General features: G+C 36.4%; 3 protein-coding genes across 6 annotated transcripts; 2 read left to right on the top strand and 1 right to left on the bottom strand.

Annotated features, from left to right (window-relative positions):
- Positions 1–811: 811 nt before the first annotated feature.
- Positions 812–10,460, top strand: wu:fc11c11 (piggyBac transposable element-derived protein 4). Of its 2 annotated transcripts, XM_051907268.1 has the most exons (5): positions 812–1,646; positions 3,368–4,657; positions 4,746–6,797; positions 7,970–8,229; positions 10,324–10,460. In XM_051907268.1, the coding sequence occupies exons 1-3, from the start codon at positions 1,465–1,467 to the stop codon at positions 5,191–5,193; spliced, it is 1,920 nt and encodes a 639-aa protein (XP_051763228.1). In that variant the 5' UTR covers positions 812–1,464; the 3' UTR covers positions 5,194–6,797; positions 7,970–8,229; positions 10,324–10,460. The 2 variants fall into 2 exon arrangements, with proteins under 2 accessions (XP_051763228.1, XP_051763229.1); XM_051907269.1 differs by lacking the exon at positions 10,324–10,460 and having other exon boundaries at positions 7,970–8,612.
- Positions 8,670–16,280, bottom strand: dnase1l4.2 (deoxyribonuclease 1 like 4, tandem duplicate 2). The gene is made up of 9 exons (XM_051907509.1): positions 16,132–16,280; positions 13,523–13,612; positions 13,355–13,449; positions 13,180–13,266; positions 12,904–13,016; positions 10,723–10,835; positions 10,315–10,472; positions 9,529–9,625; positions 8,670–9,437 (listed from the first exon to the last, which is right to left on the bottom strand). Exons 2-9 carry the CDS (start codon positions 13,601–13,603, stop codon positions 9,342–9,344), a joined length of 840 nt encoding a protein of 279 aa, XP_051763469.1. The 5' UTR covers positions 13,604–13,612; positions 16,132–16,280; the 3' UTR covers positions 8,670–9,341.
- Positions 13,610–23,491, top strand: dnase1l4.1 (deoxyribonuclease 1 like 4, tandem duplicate 1). 3 transcript variants are annotated; one of them, XM_051907442.1, is made up of 9 exons: positions 13,610–13,884; positions 18,917–19,002; positions 19,310–19,398; positions 19,486–19,572; positions 21,313–21,425; positions 21,720–21,832; positions 22,001–22,158; positions 22,233–22,329; positions 22,440–23,491. In XM_051907442.1, the coding sequence occupies exons 2-9, from the start codon at positions 18,922–18,924 to the stop codon at positions 22,587–22,589; spliced, it is 888 nt and encodes a 295-aa protein (XP_051763402.1). In that variant the 5' UTR covers positions 13,610–13,884; positions 18,917–18,921; the 3' UTR covers positions 22,590–23,491. The 3 variants fall into 3 exon arrangements, with proteins under 3 accessions (XP_051763402.1, XP_051763403.1, XP_051763401.1); XM_051907443.1 differs by lacking the exon at positions 13,610–13,884 and having other exon boundaries at positions 17,886–19,002; positions 22,440–22,491; positions 22,590–23,491; XM_051907441.1 differs by lacking the exon at positions 13,610–13,884 and having other exon boundaries at positions 17,886–19,002.

The raw sequence follows: 23,491 nt of genomic DNA, 5'->3' as shown, positions 1-23,491 counted from the left end.
TGATACTTCAAAAAGTTCATGAAGAGATCATAAAACTAATCCATATGAATCAAGTGGTCCAAATTTTCTGAAAACATATGATAGCTTTATCTGATGAACAGATTAAATTTAGGCTTTTATTCACATAGAAACATTGATCAGCTAACATAGACAGAAGTGGAAGCTCAAACGTGCTGCGTAACACCAGACTGAACCTCATTGGTTCTTGTTGAAGCTCAAACGTGCTGCGTAACACGAGAATGAGCCTCACTGGTTCTTGCGGAAGCTCAAACGTGTTGCATAACGTGAATGAAAGCTCAAACGTGCTGCATAACACCAGACTGAACCTCATTGGTTCTTGCGGAAGCTCAAACGTGCTGCGTAACACGAGAATGAACCTCATTGGTTCTTGCACGTCAAGCAAGCATGCTTGAGCTTCTGTTTATCATAACTGATGTGTGTGTTTATTAATGTTTGTGTGCATAAAAGTTCAGAGAAATTTGGACTAAACCATTCATATGGATTTAGTTTTACAATCTCTTCATGAACTTTTAGAAGCGTCAAAGTGGTAGTTGCGTAGCTGTCAATGGAGGTACAGAAATCGCTCAGATTTCATTAAAATATCTTTTTTGTGTTATGAAGATGAATGAAAGTCTTACGGGTTTAGAACAACATGAGGTTGAGTAATTAATGACAGAATTTTAATTTTAGGGTGAACTAACACTTTAATATTAGTATTACAACATTCGAGACATTCAAACTACATTATATATTGTTGTGCATAATATGACATAATGAGTAAGTCAGAAATTATCAGCCATGAAAATAAGCCTTTCTTTAACACATTTCATTTTTAAATGATGTTTTTTCTTGACTGAATTGCTCAAAGTTGTGACAGCAATTAGAATATTTTTTAATATTGATATAATGTTTACTTAAGACATTTGCTGGGATCATACATCTTTGGACTTTGTGAACAGGGATCAGCATGAGTGTTTCAGCATTGGCTTGGTTTTAAGTTTTGTAATTGCTGTAGCTCAAGCTCAAGTTATTTTTAATCACACAATTATAAGATACAAAGTACAAACGTATAATACTATGTTTTCATAGTGAAGACTTTCCCATAAGTGGTATTGGCAGATTTTGCTATTCTTCTGTAGACGTGTTCATTTCAAAAATCCCTCACATGAAGGAAAAACATGCCTTCGGGCTATAAAACAAGCGCTTTATTTCAAAATATCCAATCAGGACGATCAATTTCAGTGACGTTTTGGCAAGGTATACCTGTTGTTTTAGAAGGAAGTATCTGGCCAATGACATGATAATAAAATAATGATAGACAAGAGCAATAACGAATAGAGGAGCGATCTCGGTGGTTAACGGGTTAATTGCATTCTGCAAGAAATCTCCGCATGGTGTTTTTGCTCCACTTGCTGGAGCGATCTGCTGTACAATCTGCGACTGTATTCAGCGCTGCATTTAGCGATGGATCCATGCGATAAGGATAAGGTTGTTATGGACAGCTCGGAGGAATGTATCAACAGCGCTGAAGAACATGACGAGACTGGGGAATGGGATTCTTCATCTGATAAAGAGAGTGTCGCTTCATGTGTGGACTCTGCAGTAGAGGATATGTCCCTCGATTGTCTAGAAACCGTTCTGGATGAGTAAGTTAATGCATATTTTCACAAGATCGTTAATGTTTCACGAAAATAATCCCTTATTTTGCAGGTCAACACCACAAATGTATTAATGAATGAATGAGAAGTTAATTGAGCCTTTAAATTGATTTATTTTAAAATATTAATGTACACTGTTGCGCCATGTCTTGCGTGCAACACATTTCCCCCTGCGCTCTAACATAAGAAACAGATTTACTTGTCAATTGAACTAATAGAGCACTGAGATATTAACAGTTGTCTTTGCATTTATACCGTATGAATTTTAAAAGCGCAATAAATAAAATTGGCTTAGCTTGACTTGACGCGGTTCTTGTTCTTGAAAGCTTTTTTTTTTATGAGTTCACTTTAGTTGAGGTCTGAAGGCACTTTAGTCTATGTTTTGGAACAATGTCCACTTTTGTTTAATTGGTAATAATATTATTGAATACTGAAATTGTACTATGCAATATTAATGTGTTTTTGTTATGTTTATTGTTTATTGATTTTCACGCAGCACTGCAATCCAGTTATTTATAATTTCCGCGTTGGGTGTATTTTTTTTTTAATGTTTTTATATATGCCCTTCGGACCTGTTATGAAGTTATGTCAATGTCATCATCTTAGAGTTAAATTAGATTTGCAAAAACATGTTTAAAACTGCGTGGATGTTCTCGTTCAGTAGTGAAACGTGTTGGTTTTACCGCATCAAGGAATCAAGAAAAAAACAAAAGCGCGTTTGTGTGCATCGAGACACTACTGCGCTTGTTGGAAATACGTTCTTCTGATCCTACAGTGAATTTTTTTCACTGCTCTGCTGCACTTCATTACAGCACTCTGCATGTTGTTAGGATGACAAAAAGGTTTAAAGGTTACATTTTTAGTCTGGTCTGCCTCAGCGGTCTAAGAACGCTCGTCAATGTCAAAATGATTGAGATGACCAATGAAATTAAAAAGTAGGCGGGGTTTACGTTCTCTTTTTGCACATGCACACAGTCTTCACAGCACTGAGCACAGACGGGCGCGTCAATCGATCGCTTAATGCCATTGCGGAGGTTCTATTTTCCCGGTAAAATTAAAAAAAAAACTATGCGAGGGCGGATTAGAACACGCAACCTTTGATACTGTTAACAAAGATTCTACCCCTGGGCCATTCGAATATTAGTTGCGGATCAATGTATTTATTCACTAAATTGAAGAAAAGAAAAAAAAGGTCCCCACCAATGTTCAAGACATGGTTACGGCCTTGCTGTACTCCAGGACCGGGTTTTTATATTTTATACAGCGCCGCCCTATCGCTTTTAAGGACGGAGGGTAGGCGGTGTTTTTAATCGCACATGGCCATAAAGTGATTTGTATTTCAAAGTCGATTATCAGTGCTGTGAGCTCTAATGCATACAAAAACATACAAAATGTCTTAATCGTATTGACATTATTGACTTAATCTTAATGTATTGACATATATTCCTGAAATAATTTATCTTAAGAGACACGAGCTATACCTTTTTTGTGAAAGAAAATTATAAGTTAAATAAATATAGAAATGTATAAATTAAAAAAAAGAAAAGTAGAACAATCTAGATATAAATACATTCAGAAATGTAATGTAACTCTTTTTAAGTTTTAGAAAATAAAAATATTATTTCAGCAAGAGTCTTTTTTTATTGTTGCATTACTTCTTGCATAGTGAATGATCAATTGTAATTTTTTCTTTCTTCTTGCCTCAACAGGTTTTCAGATTATGATCCCTCTAATGATGCCTCTGATAATGACTGGAATCCAGAGGTCACTCCACGAAAGAAAAGGAGATCTGGTCTGTCTTCCATTTCACCATCTCCAGCAAAGTCTTGCAGATTTGCTTCACCTGCCTCTGTACAAAGTAAGAAAGGGAAAGTTAAAAGAAGCAGTGTGAATCGATCTCTACCTTTTTCCTTAAGCATCTCAGAAAACAAGTGGAAAAGTGCAGATGAGCCCGATACTGAGCCGACTCAGCCAATCTTCAGACCTAGACAAACGCCCGGTCCACAGTTGGTCTCCAATGCATCATGCAGTCCTCTACAGTATTTTGAGTTGTTCTTTTCAAAATCTGTCATGCGGACAATTCTAGCAAACTCAAATGCATATGGAGCCATGCGTCAGGAAGGAATGAAGAAGCCATGGCAAGACATTTCTATGAAAGATTTTAAGACATTCCTGGCACTGGTGATTTACATGGGTTTGCTGAAATGCTTCCAACTGACAGACTATTGGAGGAAGTCTCACATGTACAGTCTGCCGTATCCTGCTCAAATCATGTCTAGTAGGAAATTTATGACCATCTCTAAAGCTCTCCATCTTAGTGATCCCAAAGTGGATGCAGAGAATGACAAGAAGAAGGGAACGCCTGAATATGACCGCCTGTGTAAGATCAAACCGCTGTACCAGAACATTAGGGATGCCTGCAGAGCCACTTTCCATCCCTTTCAGAATATCTCCATTGATGAAAGAATGGTGGCATCAAAGGCTAGACATGGACTCAAACAGTACATGAAAAACAAACCTACAAAATGGGGGTACAAACTCTTTGTACTAGCAGATTCCCTCTGTGGATACACGTGGGACTTCTTCATTTATGAGGGAAAGGTGAATTCAGAGGAGAGCAAAGGCATTAGCTATGATTCTGTCATGATTCTGGCAGATGAAAGGTTGTTGGGTACTGGCTACAAGCTGTTTGTTGACAACTTTTACACCAGTCCCAAGCTTTTCAGAGACTTGCTCGCTAAAAGGATCTGGGCTTGTGGCACTGTTCGAGCAAACCGCATTGGCCACTCAAAGAAACATGCTCCTCGTGGCAATATTCGCTGGTTTAGGGAAGATGACCTGCTGTTTGTTGAGTGGAAGGACAAGAGGGACGTGCTGATGTGCTCCACCTTTCATAAAGCCTTTAATGGTGACACCATAAAGAGGAATGTGAAAGGAGCCGATGGAGTTTGGGCCGTTCAGGATTTCCCCGTTCCAGCTGCAGTGTTGGACTACAACAAGTTAGTAAACTTTAAACAGTGGTGTAAAATGTGTGCTTGTGCCTTTTTTAAATTACAAATCTTATAATATATTTTACTTTCATTCCAGGCACATGGGAGGAGTGGATCTGTCTGATGCGCTTATTTCATTTTACACAGTTCTACATAAAACTAGAAGATGGTATCGGTCCTTTTTTTACCACTTTGTGGACATCGCTGTAGTAAATGCCTTCATTTTGCACCAGCAGATGGCCAAGATGAAGAACCAGAAGCCTTTGACCCAGAAGGCCTTCCGGGAGGCTCTTGTTGCAGAGCTCGCAGGGACAGGTCCTCCATCTGCTCCTGCACAAATACGCCCGATTCCTTCGACAGACTCCCACCTGCCCAAGTACATCAGCGGGGACAGCAGTATTGGAAGGCGAAAATGCAAAATGTGTACCTTTAAAACTCCAGTCAAATGTGCGACTTGTGATGTGCCATTGTGCTTCGTTCCCAAACGCGACTGTTTCACTAGCTGGCATGAACAAGTTAGTTGTAGTGAGAGTGAGGAAGAGTAAAGTTCTGGGATTTTGAGTGTAGTGTGGACTAGGGATACCACATTATGTCCAATTCACTTTTCAAAAAAGACAGATGAGTACCAAATCAAACACAAGAAGAAACAATACTCTGAAGTGCAGCATGTAAGTAGCATAATACTGTGAAAAAAGTGTGAAGAGAAAGAAAAATGAGAGGAATAATACATAGTCGATCTTTCTATTGCCTTGCACGCAGCAGCAAACATACCGCGCAACCAACAAATTAGGAACCGTTACTGATTTATCTGTACTGAGACTTAAATCAGTGTAGTGACTAACTGTTACTTTTTAACATGATTCATGGTAATTTGCTAAAAACATGCAAATATTTTTATAACATGTACTAAACAACAAATAATACTACTGTTGGGTAACCCAGATAGCAACTTTGTGTCGGCCCACATCCGGCCCACATCTGGCACATGCGGAATGATGATCTGGCCCACATTTGGCAGGAATGATGGCACTTGGGCGGACCGCTCCTGTTTGCCAGATCTGGGCCACAATTAGGCCATAGAAATGCCACATGTCAGCCAAGAGCAAAGAAATAAACCAGAACTGGACCTTATCTGATCCACAAAATCTTTATATATTATTTATAGAGTCATCTCAGCATTAACAAGCCTGTTATCAAGCAGAATCGCTGAAGGAAAGAAGAAAAAAAAAGAGACGAGCAGAAATACAAGAACTACAACTGACTTCAGCCACAGCCTTAGATGAAATCAACTGAAGATAAATGACATTAAATCTCTGAAGATCTGATTAAAAAACTCCACAAACAGCATTACCAGCTTCACTTATTACTAACCAGACTGACTTTATTTCTGTCACACGTCTACAGAAGTTCTTATTAAGAATTAACAGAAGTTTAACTCTCATGTTTGTTTCATTTGAGGTTACCATGATGGTGATTGATGTTTCCATTAGTTGGCTGTTTTATTTCTTTGCTCTTGGCTGACATGTGGCATGTCTATGGCCTGCTTGTGGCCCAGATCTGGCAAACAGGAGCGGTCCGCGCAAGTGCCATCATTCCTGCCAAATGTGGGCCAGATCATCATTCTGCATGTGCCAGATGTGGGCCGGATCTGGGCTGACACACTGTTGCTATCTGGGAAGTATTTAGGTCAAACTTTTTTTTCAGGTAATAGAAGAATCAGTAATGAAATCTCTAACAAAGTAGTATTGATAAATTAATCATTAAATTCTTTACGATTCCAATTGCTATACTAATTTTTAAAATGTTTTGAAATAGAAGCAACATTTAACTTTTTTTTTTTAAATCATGCCATTTCTCGTAACAGCTTTTTCACTCATAATATTTCTGCCTTATTCACTTTAATCTCCTAATTGTACTTAATTCTCTTTATATTAATCTTAGCTGTTGTAAATAGAGCTTACTCATGCTTACATTTCTCCATCGCTGTTTATACTACAGCAAATTAAACATCATTAAAACACTAGGAAGGCTATAGGCTAGAATTTATGTTTTTTAGAAGGAAGGAAGGTTAGTGACAATTCAGAAGAGTTTGTAAACAGCATTGATGAAGAAACAGAGATGTTCATCGATGGACTTGATCCCCTCCTCGGTGAGTTTATACACATTTTTACTAACTTTTATTAAGTTCACCCAAAAAATGAAAATTATCCCATAATTTACTCACCCTCAAGCCATCCTAGGTGTATATGACATTCTATTTCAGCCAAACACAATCGGAGATATATTAATAAATATCCTGGCTCGTCCAAGCTTTAAAATGGGAGTGTGTCACAAGTGAGGCTCCCGCACTTCCTCCCCCGCACCACCGGAGGGAGCCTTCACTGGAATATTGACTTTTTACTATTCGGACTACAATTCCCATAGGCCCTCATTCCTGGGACTGATTACGCACACACCTGCACCACATCACTCTCGCAATATTTAAGCAGCACTCACACACACACACCCCCACTCCCCCACCACACCCCCACCACCCCCCCCCTTTTTTTTTTTTTTTTTTTTTTTTTTTTTTTTTTTGCAAAAGTGCATACATTGATCGTAAATGTACTCCACACAGCTACGGGGGGTTAATAAATGCCTGAAGCGAATCGATGCGTTTGTGTAAGACAAATATCCTTATTTAAAACATAAAGTAAAATAAAGAGCTTCTTGTGCGAAGCATTCGACTTGCATCCAAAAAGCATTAACTTCCGCATCATAGTACACAATGCCATGTCGTTCTACGATACGCCATGACGTACTATGCTCTGTCCTACGTTATAATGCATAGTACGTCATGTCATTGTGTACAACGTCGCTGAAGTTAGCACTTTTTGGACGTACATTGAATGCGTATGGCTGTCGCTCCGGAAGCTCGTTATTTTACTTTATAATGTTTTAAATAAGGATATTTGTCTTGTACACATGCATTGATTCGTTTCAGAAGGCCTTTATTAACCCCCTGGAATCGCGTGGAGTACGTTTTATCATAGATGGATGCACTTTTTTGGGCTTCGAAATCTCATCCTCCAATCACTTCCATTATAAAGCTTGGATAAGCCAGGATATTTTTAATATACCTCCGACTGTGTTTGGCTAAAAGAAGAAAGTCAAATACACATAGGATGGCTTGAGGGTGAGTAAATCATGGGGTAATTTTCACTTTTGGGTGAACTATCCCTTTAATACAAAGAGAGGCCCTGCTTTTGCATGCCAAATTAATGTTCATTTTCTCTTTTATGTTTCATCTCTCCTTGCATCTTCCTGATACTACCACCTCAGCCGATCTTCAGACCGGTCCAAACACCTGGCCTGCAGTTGGCCTCCACTGCAGTTCCCTGCAGTTTTTTGAATTCCAGTTTCCTGTCCGATATATACAACTATAGCATGTTAACATACATATGGGGCCGGATGTCTGGATGGAAAGAAGTCATGCCAGTTTTATAAAAGACTTGAAGCCTTTCCTGTCAGTGGTGATGAACAATTGGAGGATGTCACACATCTACTTTTTGACCACCTATAGTACGGTCTACAAAATGGTGGTACAAACATTCATTGTTACCAAATTGTTCTTCTTTAAGATTTCTTGCACATTTAATCTAATTTGTGATTGCTTAGGAAGCTTGCTTGATTCCTTGGTGAGGGTAAGTGGATTGCAGCAACTGATCTTAATCTGGTAATGCAGACATTATGCTGAAGCTGATGTCACTAACTGATGTTGCCCCAAGCCATGTTAAAGACTAAAGATATGCAAAGTTTTGTTTTCAGTTTTTCAATTAGAGTTTGCTCGAGGTGATTATTATCTGGTATTTGCTATTGCTTGTTTGCCTGCCAATTCATTGCTTGAACATGAGTTGTCTCTTTGTTAAAACATTTTTGTTGACCTTCATCTGCTAGCATTTTAATAAACACATGTACTAACACATTTATTTACTCTTTAGGCATGACCTTATACGCTTTTGTTGGCAAAAAAAAAATGACATTGAATAAAAAAAATTTATTTGGAGATTTAATGTTCATTTCAAACTTGTTGGCATTTAATTCTAGAAAACTTGAGGAAATATTTTATTTATCCAATAGAAAACATACTATAAAAGCCAGATATGTTTTGAAGGCCTCATGGCCTACATGACTGTGAAAGAAAAGTGGGATTTTAACTGAAGTTGCTTGCAGTTGGCATCTGCACTGATAATGTGTTGCTTTTTTTTTTTTTTTTTTGGTTTTCGTGGCCTTGAACATGTTTTCTTGATAAAAAATAATGAGGTAAAAATGTAGACTGTTTGGCCACCCTTACAAAGAGAACAAGATAGCCAATTAATGAAGTAACTGGTGAAAGTGTTGGGGTACTGAGGAGATTCCAGATAGAGGAAGGGAGAAGAGCACCTGCATTGGTTAAAACCGTATATAAAAGTGTGAGTTGCAAATGAGATGGTCCTGCAGGGGTCTCAGCTTTATGGCTTTGCCCAGTTAAGTCTTATTTTGACTTCTGGAACTAGCACTACTTTTGCAAGATTTAGAAGACTTTTCACCACGACAAACTAAAAAAAAAAATTATTTTAAGCCCTGATTTTCCTTATGAAGAGGTAGCAACTCTCCTTCAGATGAATGAGGTTTCAGATCCCATACGGTGTGCACTGGCATCCCATCATGCTTATCATTTCTTTTTTTTGGTTTTGCCGCTAGTCTTTGCCACAGACTTCTTCTTCTTCAGACTCACTTCCACTGGATAATGATCACTGATCTCCAGGGCCTGCCATAGATCAATCAAATCAGTATATTATTTATTCTATACCTACATTAAAAAATCAGACATGCATTGTGATGAATATACTCATTCTTACCATTTCCTCTGAAAGTTTGTAGGCTTCCTGGAAGTTAAAAGGCTTCGCAGATTTTGGCACCACAGCTTGTAACATGTCGTCTTTATACACCACAATTCTAGAAAAACACTTGCCATCAATATTTTCCAAAGCTTGACATGCAGATTCACCTGTCCTTACGCATTTAGTCTTCTAGTTACATCTAAGCTATGATTTGCTCATCTTTTAATTAATAGTGATAATTTAACATTCATACTCTAAAGGTGCGGCCACATTCATCATTATTCAGTGAGTTTTTGCAGGCGAAATCCAGTCATTTCAATAGGAAACAATTAGGAATTTGGTGTGAGGGTGATAGATTTCACCACACAGAATTCGATCATGTTCATGTTTGTCATGCAAATACGCATGAAAGTTGCTTGGTTTGAAAGCGACTTCTGTGTAAGCTGTGCTTTATACAATCTCTATACTATTGACGATACAGAACAGATCTTTTCGCTAAAATTACGCAAATGTGACCGCAACTTAACACCATGTCTAAACTGGGAGTGACCGTTGACGTGCTGCAACAGTTTGTGTCTACACTGAATGCATCAAAGTGCAAGTTCTAATTGTTGTGTTTGTACTTTTGTCATAAGTAGCGCAAGTGTGTGGAGTACATTAGAAATGGAACATTAGAAATTTGTCACATTGCAATGTACCACTAGTGCAGACAAGGTGTAAGGTGAATGGAGGTTATGAATTCTTTATTTCTAAACATGATAGCAGATGAAAGGTGAGTAAATTATTGATATTTCTCTGCCTAACCTGTCGTAGGTGTGGTCATTGGACTGTATGACTGTGGTGTCAACATCATCCTCAATCAGCCAGTGGAAATCAGGATCACTGCGGATTCTGATGGCCTTCATCTTCTTCTTGGAGACGTAGGCGCCGTCTGCATTGAAGTCGCCAAGGATCATGACGTTCTGTAGGATGGTATGTGTGAGTTTTCTCTCAAACTCTAATCAATGTTTGGTTAAACTAGAGTTTACTTGTGTCTTTTATTTATACAAGGATTAGCTTTATCTCCACATCAGATAAATTTCCTTGAAATGTGTACATTAACGTTTGGCAGACACTTTATCCAAATACAACTTGCAGGACATTCAACTATACAATTTATCAGTACATGCTTTCCTTCTGGAATTTGTTATGGTCGCATAGTGCTAAACTCACATCTGTTTTCCATTTATCTTTGACTTGCAGGAACACATCATATAGTTCATCCAGTTCCTTCTGTGAGTCTTTGGGCTTTGTGTGAACAGGAATCAGCACCAGATCTTTCAGCTCTGGAAAAGACAGGCAAACAAAATTGACTAGCAATGTGAGTGCAGCTTGTTTATACGATCCAATTCCTGAAACATATATGGTCATGTAGGAATATGCAATTATAATGAATTCAGTTTGGTCTGTTTCTCAAATAAGTTGTATGGACCACTTTTATGGTGGCTTTACATCTGTTGTTGAAAGCGGCATTTCCCATTCATTCCCACATAAATTATGCCAGAATTTCTATTTTGGGTGAATTATTAATTTAAATTTCACTATCAGTGAAAATGCATGTAATCTTAGATTAAATCTTTCTCTCACTGGAGACTTTTTAAACTAGGCACTAGAGTTGGTCAGGAAATTAAAGTGTGTTGGTTAAAGATTCAAAGGGTTAGTTTACCCAAAAATGAAAATTCTGGCCTCATTTCTAAGATAGCAAGCAATGATCGAAATAATGTTAAATCAATGTTAATGTGTCAGCGTTAACTGCATTGAATCAATATCACTTTTGCACCCTCAGTTAATGTTGAAACAATGTTGAAATTACAACAAAAAAATCAATGGTAATGGCATTGAATCAATGTTACAATGTGATGTTGGTGACATCCTTCATGCCGCAATGCATGCTGGGAGTCATGAGTTGTATACTATGGTGGCTCCCAGCATGCATTGTGGCATGAAGGATGTCACCATTGTTGAGATTCATATGCTGATTCTTGATGTATGTGTGTGTCAAAATAATTTTTTCCCATAATGTGTTTAAAAAAAAAAAAAAAAAAAAAAATCAGAATATGATCTGTGGCAAGAAAGTATTGTTCGTGAATATAATATTTTAATAACAAATAAGTACTTTTGGTCAGGAGCAAGATTAGTAAACTACTCTGCTTTATGATTATGATAATGATCACTCACACATTTTGTTTCTGTTTATTTTTTGCAACAAATTGTGTGTTTTGGTAAACACTGCTACAAAGACCACAAACTCACACAAAAAGCCAAGAGTCAAACTGCCCAACTAAAGGAAACACTGATCACCAAAATGGTGACCAAACATAATAAAACATCAACATGTCAACCTCTGTTAATTCTCAAAAAGAACTTCTGCTGAGATCTTGAGAGATTTATTATCTTCTTTTATCTTCAGTTGATTTCAGGCTGTGTGGCTTTAAGTCAGTTGTAGTTGTGTTTCATTTTCTGAGAGTGCAAACATGATGTTAAAACCAACATTACATTGTAACATTGATTCAATGCCATTACCATTGATTTTTTTGTTGAAATTTCAACATTGTTTCAACATTAATTGCGTGTGCAAAAGTGATATTGATTCAATGCAGTTAACGTTGACACATTAACATTGATTTTAACATTATTTCGATCATTGCTTGCTATCTGGGTTACTCCCCCTCATGTCGTTCCAAACCCTTAAGACTTTCGTTCATCTTCAGAACAAAAATTAATATATTTTTTTATTAAATCTAAGAAATTTCTGTCCCTCCATTGACAGCTACGCAACTACCACTTCAATGCTTCAAAATGTTGATAAAGAGATCATAAAATAAATCCATATGAACTAAGTGGTTTGGTCCACATTTTCAGAAGAGACATGATCGTTTCATATGATTAACAGTTTTAATCTTTTATTCACATATAAACATTGATCAGCAAACATCAAAAGAAGCTCAACTGAACCTGCTTGACAGCATGAAAACAAGCCTCATTGAATCTTGTGGAAGCTCAAATGTGCTGCGTAACATGAGAATGAACCTCATTGGGTTTTTTTGCAGAAGCTCAAACATGCTGTGTAACACAAGAATGAACCTCATTGGTTCTCGCTCGCACGTCAAGCGAACATGCTTGAGCTTCTGTTTGCCATATCTGATATGTGCACTGGTGAATATTTATATGTGAATAAAAGCCTAAATTCAATCTGTTTGTCGTAAAATGATTGAGACTCCCAGGCTCAGATTTCATTAAAATATCTTCATGTTTCAAATATGAACAAAAGTCTTATGGGTTTGGAACGACATGAGGGTGAGTAAATGATGACAGGACTTTCATATTTGGGTGACTTTAACCAAAGCTGATTACCTGTGTGTTTACACTCAAAGCGCAGAATGAAAGGCTCTCGAGAGAAAGCATCCTCGTCACCCTCTTGATTGTCTTCATATTGGTACGTGTCGACCAGTTTAGCCTCATCTTCTCTAATAAATATGAATGAAATAGTTTTTTTAGTGGTATATGAATGACTGTTCACAATTATACATTTCATTTCAAAAGGGAGATGCACCAAATGCTACAATTCAGCTTTTCACCACAATTTTTATTCTGATAACATAATTTGCAGTAATTTACCAAGCACTATACCTGTAAAAACAGACAAACTGCTCCTTATAAAGAGTCCGTCCCAGCCTGGAGCTTCCCACCATAGTGAAGGGGCGTTTCTTATTAGCGCTGTGGGAGAAACAGTGAGTTAAATATGGGCTGAATTCAGGCTTTGAGATTCTGATGATGAAGCGAATCTCTGAATGTTTATACAGACCCAGTGCTGTTGAGCTCCTGCAGGAATTTGTCTATAGCTTTGCCCGATTTGTCCACCACCTCCAGCATAATGATTACACTGTACCGAGAGAAGATCTACAGGAAAAGTCTATTTGAAAAACAAGTTTTTACTATGTGATCTTCTTGAACAGTCAGATTATAAACTAACCTTAATGAGATATTTTACGATGTTTTTGTCTGACAGCTTGCTTGGACCCAGACGTCTGATGTTAAAAGATGCAATCTTCATGGTGTCGACCTTCAGAAGACCAGAAAAACAACTTAACCCTTTCATGCATATAGGTCACTACAGTGGACAGCTATTCAAAAAGCATTTTCTTGCATGTGCATGGATTTTGATGGCATAGTTGCACATCAACCTCTACAGTGTGCATCATCCTATACATTGCCACCAAGTGGCAAACCATTTCCCCCCCCCCCCTCCAAACCAAGATGGCCGACGACCATTCAGAAATTCCAAGTTGTTCCGGAATATTCATCCATTTCTTCTATCCTAGAAGACTCTTGCAGGTAAGAAAAAATGTTGTAGCATCAAGCAATATCTAATGAGTCATATCATAGTTACATTTTTCAAGTATTGATTTTAGATTGGAAGAAAATTCTGATAATCATCTGTCCACTATAGTGGACATCATGCATCAATAGCTATATTTCAGCTACAATTCATACTATTACTGTGACTGCTGTTTTTGAAAATACTTCATCTGCAGTTTTTTTTTTTTTTTTTTTTTTTTTTTTTTTTTTTTTTACTGTAAATAAATGTATTTGTGTTATTAGAATGTAATTTGCATTAACATCAAAAAAGTAATGTGATTACATAATGCATGACTTGTAATGTGTTACTTTACTCATAACATCAAAAAGTAATCTGATTACATAATGCATGTTACTTGTAATGCGTTACTATATTCGTTACATCAGAAAAGTAATCTGATTACGTAATGCATGTTACTTGTAATGCGTTACTTTACTTGTAACATCAAAAAAGTAATTTGATTACATAATGCACGTTACTTGTAATACATTACTTTACTCCTTACATCAAAAAGTAATCTGATTGTGTTATGCATGTTACTTGTAATGTGTTACTTTACTCCTTACATCAAAAATTAATCCTGACGCGCACGTCAACTGATCCTCTCCTCCGCTTTAATACCAGTAACAGTGCGAAATAAACATGAATGAACAACTAAAGGTATGTTAAAAGATAGTTCAACTTATCAAAATCCATACCATGTCTCGTGTAATCGCGCTCAATAGTTTCATACGCGGAAATAAAAACGCTGGTAAACAAACAAACGTAACGTCACATTTACCTCAGAACAAACATATTCAGTGATCATAAACTCGTTAGTAAGCTAGAAAAATTAACTCTAGAGAGGAGCATTTACCTTAATATATGTACCATATTAGGCCTACATATTAATTATCTTTTTAATGTTCTTTAATATATAATGCATGTTTGAATAAATCCATCAAGTTGATAGCCACCATTTAAATGTTTATGTTTCAAAAAACGAATTGGAGTAGAAATAATTTTAAAGTTAGTAGGCCTACCAACTTTATTTCTTATAAAAGTGTAATTTAAGTTTGTGTACAAATCAGTTCATTTTAACCTTCAATATTAATGTAGTACCAACTGATTCCCATGTATATGCAGCATTAGTTGAGAGATTTTTTTTTCTTGAGAAAATTTGCCATGTACTGTACCTGATATACAGTATATCCAAAATAACAGATACTGAATTGAATTGCAAGCTTGTGAATCAAAATGCATAATGATGACAGACTGGCAGGAAATTATGCAAAACAGAAAACAAAGTCCAAACAGGGTGATATTGTGACATACTGATATCAGTACATCTTTTCATTATTGTTAATAATAGTTGCAACCTGCACTCTTAAATGTGCATTGAAAATTGTCAGCTGATAAACCCCCGGGAACGCGATCACGGGCCCCCTCCTGGAGATTTGCTTAGGGCCCCCAATAACCTAAACACGCCACTGGGTTTGTTAAATACACACACTATTGCTGTGTTATTACTGTATTATGTTTAATACAGTATCTCTTCAGTTTAAACCATAAACGCATGCTGTCTACTCAAGTGGACATCTGGAAATGTCTTTAAAAAATATGTGCAAAAAAATGACATTTCAAATCTTGTTTTTCATGCTTGTTTCAATAAAAACTGAGACTGAGGTTATCATAATTCATGCATGAAAGTGTTAAAGTGAAATGAGTTTCATGACCACAAACTCTTCAGACCGGCTGCATGTTTTCAGGTCTGTTCGGTCCGTCATGCGAACTATACTCCTATACATTTCTATACTGTTTTCCTGTCGTAAATCGTCAAAGGAAGTTTAAAAGACAATTCAAGGATACATTGTTCGTACACAGGAAAGACTTATAGTTTATAAAGTGCTGACATGTCAGTTTATGCAGGAACACAGCAGATTAGACAGAGAGGAAAACCACAGTGAGTTTCATTTTGAGAGTTTGAAAACAAAATGCACTCCAAACAACACAAGGTTTCATTTTGATTAAATAAATTCATCTAAGAATTAAAAGTAGCTCCCGTGCACCAGTATAAAATTAAAAACACCGTATTAACACATTTGAGGATCTAGCACAACTTTTTTTTTTAAATCTGTTATATATCTATGAAATACAAGTAAAGTGTTTTATTTATATATATATATATATATATATATACTTTTATTTTAATACAAATAAACAAACTGATAATCAGCTCTTACCAATGCTGCTTTGTTTACTGTGAATTCTTGTCTTGTCGTCCTGTGTTCGCCGTTAAACAGCTAGTGATTAATGAATGACTGCTCATTTAAAAACAGTCCATGCCTACTTCCTCTTTTAAATCAGATAGGGTTTCTGTCGCACAGATGTCTCGTAAAATAGAGACTTTGTAGAGGCCCTGCTGACTATTTTCAGCACGTTTCTTTGGTAGATTCGTGTCTATAAACATTTATAGCAGGCTTGAATGGAGGTAACCGCATAGCCTTTTGTTTTTAACAGTCAATGCAAGTGCTTTTTGAATGAATTTGCATTTTGTGAAACCCCACCCTTCAAGATAATGGTGCAGTCCAAACTCAAACCGGCGGCAGAAGCACATGCCAAAAGTTTGTGGTCTACCACTTTGACGAATTTTATCTTTAAAACATGCTGTAAGATGTCACTAGCTTTGTCCTAAGAACCATGTGATTTCCTTTTACACTTTGCAAATAACATTTTCCCACTTCACGATGAATTTAACCTCAATTTCCTAGAATGCAATATTTTGGCGGCAATCTATTGTATTTAAGAAAGAAAATTGTTTGTTGTGAGAATTTTGCAGTACATTTACATTACATAACGATCTATCTATCTATCCATCTATCTATCTATCTGTTGTTCTAACCTGAATAAACAACATTTCCCGCCATTTCCCTGACACCATTTTTAACGGTAAACAGATATCATCTTGAAAGATAATGGTGCAGTCAAACCAGCAGAAGCACTTGCTGAAAGTGTGTGGTCTACGAATTTTTATCTTTAAAACATATTGTAAAATGTCCCTAGCTTTGTCCTCAGGACCATTTGATTTCCCATATAACATTTCCCCACTTTACAATGAATTTAACCTCGATTTCCTAGAATGCAACATCTGCTGTATTTAAGAAATGAAATTGTTTCATGTGAGAAATTTGCAGTACATTTACATTAAATATCTATCTATCTATCTATCCTGAATAAACAAAATTTCCCCCGCCATTTCCCTGACACCATTTTTTTAACAGTAAACAGACATCATCTTGAAAGTCTGTTGTAGTGTAAATGTTGTTTTTGGCTCACTGATCTTTACTGTATTCATATTTCACTTTGCTATGGAGGCACTGACTGCATTTCAAGCGGAAAAAACAACACAGCGCCTGGATTGTCTGGGCATGAAATCCATCCCAACCACAGTTATGAACACAAAGAACCTGTTCAGTTTCTCTATGTAGAGAAATAATTAACATTACATTATAATTTAACCCAACATCCACTTTAACCAATGTCCCCCTTTATCGAAGGACATTCAACTGCAGAATTTGTAGTGCAGTTTCTGTATATTTCCAAAAACAAGCACATTGCATCCTTTAGGAAGCAACTTCCTGATACACCTGACTGACTGAAGCATCCTGTTTGGCATTTTCGTACTTAGTAGATTAACTCTGCTGTCAAATCGCTCATTCAGACCTACCTGGCAATTATTTCTCCACCTTCAAGTGGAATTTTAAACCCTTTGCGCCTGTAATGGGGATGAGTGTATTGTCTGAACTCACCTGTACTCTTTAGCTTTCTACTTCCGAGTGAGTGTTTGCCCAGGGGGAGGAACTGTTTTGTTGTTTCGAGGGATGTCCAGGTTGGGGCTGGGCCAAATTACTCTACTGGTTCCTGCATCCAGCCAATCAGGTCACAGGTGTCTAATATAAGTAATGCTGCTGTTTTTGTGAATTACTACAGTCAATTTCTTCAGTGCATCTTCAGCTTGGGTAAGTTAAGTGTTGTTCTTGGGCTCCTTAAATCCTAAACTTATTTAATTTTTTAATTGTTTAAAAATAACTGGGGAATCTAATCTCAGCATCTCAGAATTCTTGTGTTTCAAAATATGACTGCTTTTATATTTCTACTATGTTGTTTGACATTTAAATTTAAAATATTCTAAAAATATTTGCTTTTTTCTTGATTTCTTGACCCACACCCATAAATGGCAGTCATGATAATGAAGCCCCTAGACTTGCTTCAGTTTTACATTCAATAATTTAGAATGTGAAAACACTTCCTTTAATTGTTTCTTATCTTTCAAATGTATGACTGGAATCTACAAAGCCATCATTGTCATTAATTAGGCTTTGGGTGGTGGTGTAATGTCCATGACAGATGGTTGCCAGAGTGAAGATTGAATTTAATGGCGGTTTTTCTTCTTTGAAGTGTCACTCAGCAATGTCTTGAGTGCAGGAAATAATTTCTGCCCCATTCAGAGAGCCCCTCTGGTCACAAAAGACCCCATGCATCAGCTCCCCAGCACTGAAATAGTTTCACACAGATCTGCTCTTTCTTGTCCTGCAAACTGTGGTGAAGTCATCCAGTTGCATTTGTGAATGTGATTCGTTCTTTTCCTTCTTTTTTCTTCTCAAACTGATCAATTTTCTTTTTATTTAGACAGCATTAAACACATTCTAAGGTGTTTTTCGATCATTTAAAGGAGATCTGGTGATCTCAAACTCTTTGTAAATGGCTCCTAAAACAGGTTCCTTCACATGTCATTCATTTTAAAAGAGTAAAGTGATCACAACAGCTTTCTAAGAACAGAACGAACAGGATTTTTCACAGCATTTGTTGACAACTGTGTGATAAAGACAGTCTAAAGTCATGATTTTTCATTCATTTGTATTAATGATCATTGGTTTTAAAGAAAGTGTCATTATGAATATAATTCACTGGATTGTCCACTAATGTTGCATATCTCTAATTTGGTTTCTTTCATTTCATGTTTAACAGGCATCATGAAGGTCGCTTCTTTCAATGTCCAGAGATTTGGGAAGTCAAAACTCTCTGATCCGTTCGTGCTGAAAACCCTGATCAAGGCAGTGTGATTTTTTTTTTTTTTTTTTTTTTTTTTTTTGAGTATCACTGATTTAAAACAATTTGAATGTTTATTTTGTTTTAATGACAGATGGTTTTGGTTTTGGTTTTAGTTTTAGTTAACAATAATAATCCTGATCAAGGTGAGGCCTGTCCACACCTACAGGAATTCACATAAAATACATGTGAAACATCCCATTTGACAACTTCCTCTTGAAAGAGTCTATATAACATGTTATTTATCTTAATGTCTGATAATCCTTCATGAGAGGAGCAGCATGTATGAAATAATGGCTTGTATTTCTCCAGATAGTGTCACGCTATGACATTATTGTCATTCTAGAGGTGGTGGATTCTAGTGGAGCTGCTGTGGATAATTTTCTCAAAGAACTGAATAAGTGAGTCAAACAGGTGTGTTTTTTCATGAAAAAAACAAACACATTATTACATGACTATAATAACCATGACTGGCCGCTCTTCAACAGGTTCAACAAGACTCATCATTACACCATGGAGATCAGCACACGCCTGGGAAGAGGAAATTACAAAGAACAGTTCATGTTCCTTTACAGGTAATGGCGTCATTTTGAAGTTGTAATAGACCATTAGTCAGGGTGGACGCCTTATTAATTTTTATGCGGATTAAAATGCAGTTGCATAACAAAAACAAACGTTCCCCTAACAACGCTTCCATCTGGTTCTCGTTTGGTTGTTTTCAGTGCTGATTACATGTGATCTGGATTACATAATCAGATTCCAAAAATGAAGTACTTGAAATTAGATTATATTACATGTTAAAATACTCATAATCAGACTACACTTACATGATTACATATTATTCACACAAAAGCAGTAAATCATTCATAATTTATTGATTCTCCCTGATTCTTCTATTTCGTCTTTTACATTTGCCTTTCTAAAAAAGCCTATTGCTTATATACGCTGAGAAAGTCTTCTGGTTTTGTGGAATTGCACACACAGACCAGACCTATAATTACTTTACATCAAATTACAAGCATTTGATCATTGGATTTACAGAGTGTTTCCTCAGCATTGCAACATATCTACTCACCTCCTGACAAACTCGTCACTAAGTTGTTTAACCATGTATTGCTATGTCTTTGTCTTTCAAACACATTTTTGAAAATATTTTAAAATTATTTTAATTTAAAATTTTTATGATTTAATTATTTATCAGCTTTTCATTTAACTGCACAAACCCCCTGGGAAACCCTGACACCCTATGTTTAATGCACTTCATGTTGTTGATAAAGAATGGAATATTTTTTTTTTCTTACTTTGTGTATTTTTATATCAACATGATCAAAGATTATCCTATTCAATCCAATGTGATAAGTTAGTTCAAAAGTAATCTCAAAGTAATCAAAAAATAGTCAGTAAAATGTGTAATGTAATAGATTGTTACTAACTACAAATATTTTCATGTAATTTGGAATCAACAGAATACAATTTGTAAGTAATCCACCCAGCACTGGTTGTTTTGGGAAACAAATATGAATTTTCTAGGAAGGTTCTTTTAGATAACCAAAAACTAACCTTTTCAGATCTCAAAATTGTTTTTTTTTTTTTTTTTTAACGTAAGACGCCTAAGATGAACAATTGGCATATTGGTAGCCTAAATGACGGTTGAACACACTGTACTTTCCTGACAACCTTGTTTTCATCATAATTAATGTCAAAAAATTAAATATGGCGGAATGGCGCTATCCAGAATGTCTATATCGTCACCTTGGAATTATAATTAGATTCTATCTGCCATTTTTGTCAAAATTTAGTTATTCACATATTCTTATTCTGTGACAACTTATTTACATTGTGTGTTTTGTTTTTTTTTAATAAGTTGTGTACATTTTGGGGCATTTAGAAAACAAAAAAGTTCTCTACGAAGTCGAATGGAATGCAAAAACTTTGAAGTTTAATATCTCAAAACCACTCAGAATACAGATAGAACCTTATTATTCCAAGGTGGCGATATGTCTACAACTTTATAATGTCCGATAGATAAACACGTTCGGACATTTGATCACATAACTTCGCTATTTACCCGTCAATGGCGGTTGTTTTGAATTCAAAACTTGGCCCCGCCCATTCACGCTGAGAGGCGTCAGAGACTTTGGCGGCGTTTGCGTTGTCTTAAAGACACAGCAACCCCCCAAAAAACGCTGTTTAAATTTCAAGATCAAACAGAGGTTGATTAAACAGTAAACAAACAAAAAAGAAAAAAGATTTTATGACTGTAGCACAAAAACTAATAACCACACTAACCTACATGGACTGTTTTAAATATAAAGGGACGACCTGGTGGATTTGATTGGGTCCTACCAATACAAAGATAACCAGCCAGGAGATGAAGATGCTTTCGCCAGAGAACCTTATGTTCTGCGATTCAAATGTCATAAAACAGGTAAAGTACAACATATTATCTCAGTTTGACGAGTGTGAATCTCATGATTTTGGCTCAATAGTGCACAACGCAATGTATTTTATAGCACTGGTTATAAATTCAGGCTAGGAAACACATTTATCCTAATCCTTGTATTGTGTAATCACTTAATTCCCAATTTATGCAGTTGACAGTCCAAACAACTGAAATGTCACTGGCTGAATTGCATTAATCTCTGGGATGGGCATTGACAGAGGGTGTGTATATGGATACAAATTAATATAATTATTATTAACTGTGCTCGTGTCTTGGCAGTATTGGAAGATTTGGTGCTGATGCCTGTCCACACAAAGCCTGAGGATTCAGTGAAGGAACTTGATGAACTGTACGACGTGTTTCAGGATGTCAAGAAGAAATGGAAGACGGATGTAAAACATAATGCACTCAATATACTATATTTTAAGCAATGAGACACTAGAAGCTGTGCATTACTGTTTTTATAAAATGGTTACACAACATAATACAAAGTTTGTAATATATATAAAGAGTGGTTTATATAACAAAAAGATATTTCAAACATATGCTTATCCATACAGAACATCATGATTTTGGGGGACTTCAATGCAGATGGTAGTTATGTGTCTGATAAAGACATGAAAAAAATCCGCATCCGCAGTGACAAAAACTTCCATTGGCTGATCACGGATGACGAGGACACCACAGCCAGCACAAACAACGACAACACTTATGACCGGTAAATGATTACACTGTACAAAACAATAACAAACAAAGACATCATTGTCATTAATAGGACATGTTTACGCACAGGATTGTGGTGTATGGAGATGATATGCTGAACGCTGTTGTTCCAAATTCTGCAAATCCGTTCAACTTCCAGAAGGCCTACAAACTGAAAGATGAGGATGTAAACAAGAATCATTTTTCATTTGAACTTACACCACAGCGTATTTAATCACACATACCATAAAGACAGTTTGTTAGTATGTTAGTAAAACAGATTTAATGTCTTCACAGGCACTGAAAGTGAGTGACCACTATCCAGTAGAGGTGGAACTGAAGAATAAACGTAAGCAGCTTAAACGTAAACATAAGACACACAAACAGCAGCAAAATGACCAAAACTACATGATGAAAAGAAACAATAACAAGACATTTTTTGTTTAGGTTAAACAAAGAGGATGGAACATTTGCGGATATGAAAAGTGTGACTGGAGATCTAAATATATAAAGACGGATAAGCTTGAACAAACACGAGTTGTTTACATGAGAATTTAAACTTGAAATGTCTGAATATTGTACAATTGTTTTGTCGTGAACTTTGAATGTGATATGAATATGTCTCACAATCAAATACATTAAACATCTGAAATTGAAATTTATACAAACTTTATTCCTTTAATGTTTTATTTACAAGAGAAATATAAAGTGACTAAAAATCATTTGACTTTGCCATTGTGGACTTTAAAGGGTTAGTTCACCCAAAAATGAAAATTATGTCATTTCACACCCGTAAGACCTTCATTCATCTTCAGAACACAAATTAAGATATTTTTGATGAAATCCGAGAGGTGTATGACTCGTCCGTAGACAGCAATATACTCAACGCTTTCAAGGTCCGGAAAGGTACTAAAGACATTGTTAAAACAGTCGACGTGACTGCAGTGGTTCAACTTAATGTTATGAAGCGACGAGAATACTTTTTGTGCGCAAAAACAAAACAAAAATAACGACTTTATTCAATAATATCTTCTCTTCTGTGTAATTCTCATACATTGTTTACGTTCAGCACTTCCAGGTTCTACGCCAGAACGCCGACTCATTATTGGCCGGCTCCTGCGTCAACATCACACATATGTGTTGTGCTGATCACGTGATCAGCTTCAGCCAATACTGAGCCGGCATTCGGACGTAAACACGGAAGCGCTGCACTGTGCTTTACTGCAGCAACTGCGTAAAGATAATGACAGGGAAGAGAAGATACTGTTGAATAAAGTTATTTTTGTTTTGTTTTTGTGAACAAAAAGTATTTTCGTCGCTTTATAAAATTAAGGTTGAACTAGTCACGT

The sequence above is a fragment of the Ctenopharyngodon idella genome, chromosome 10 (genome assembly GCF_019924925.1).
Source record: "Ctenopharyngodon idella isolate HZGC_01 chromosome 10, HZGC01, whole genome shotgun sequence".
Lineage (NCBI taxonomy): Eukaryota > Metazoa > Chordata > Actinopteri > Cypriniformes > Xenocyprididae > Ctenopharyngodon > Ctenopharyngodon idella.
The sequence above is the reverse complement of the archived record's forward strand: the minus strand, read 5'-3'. Positions and strand labels throughout refer to the sequence as shown.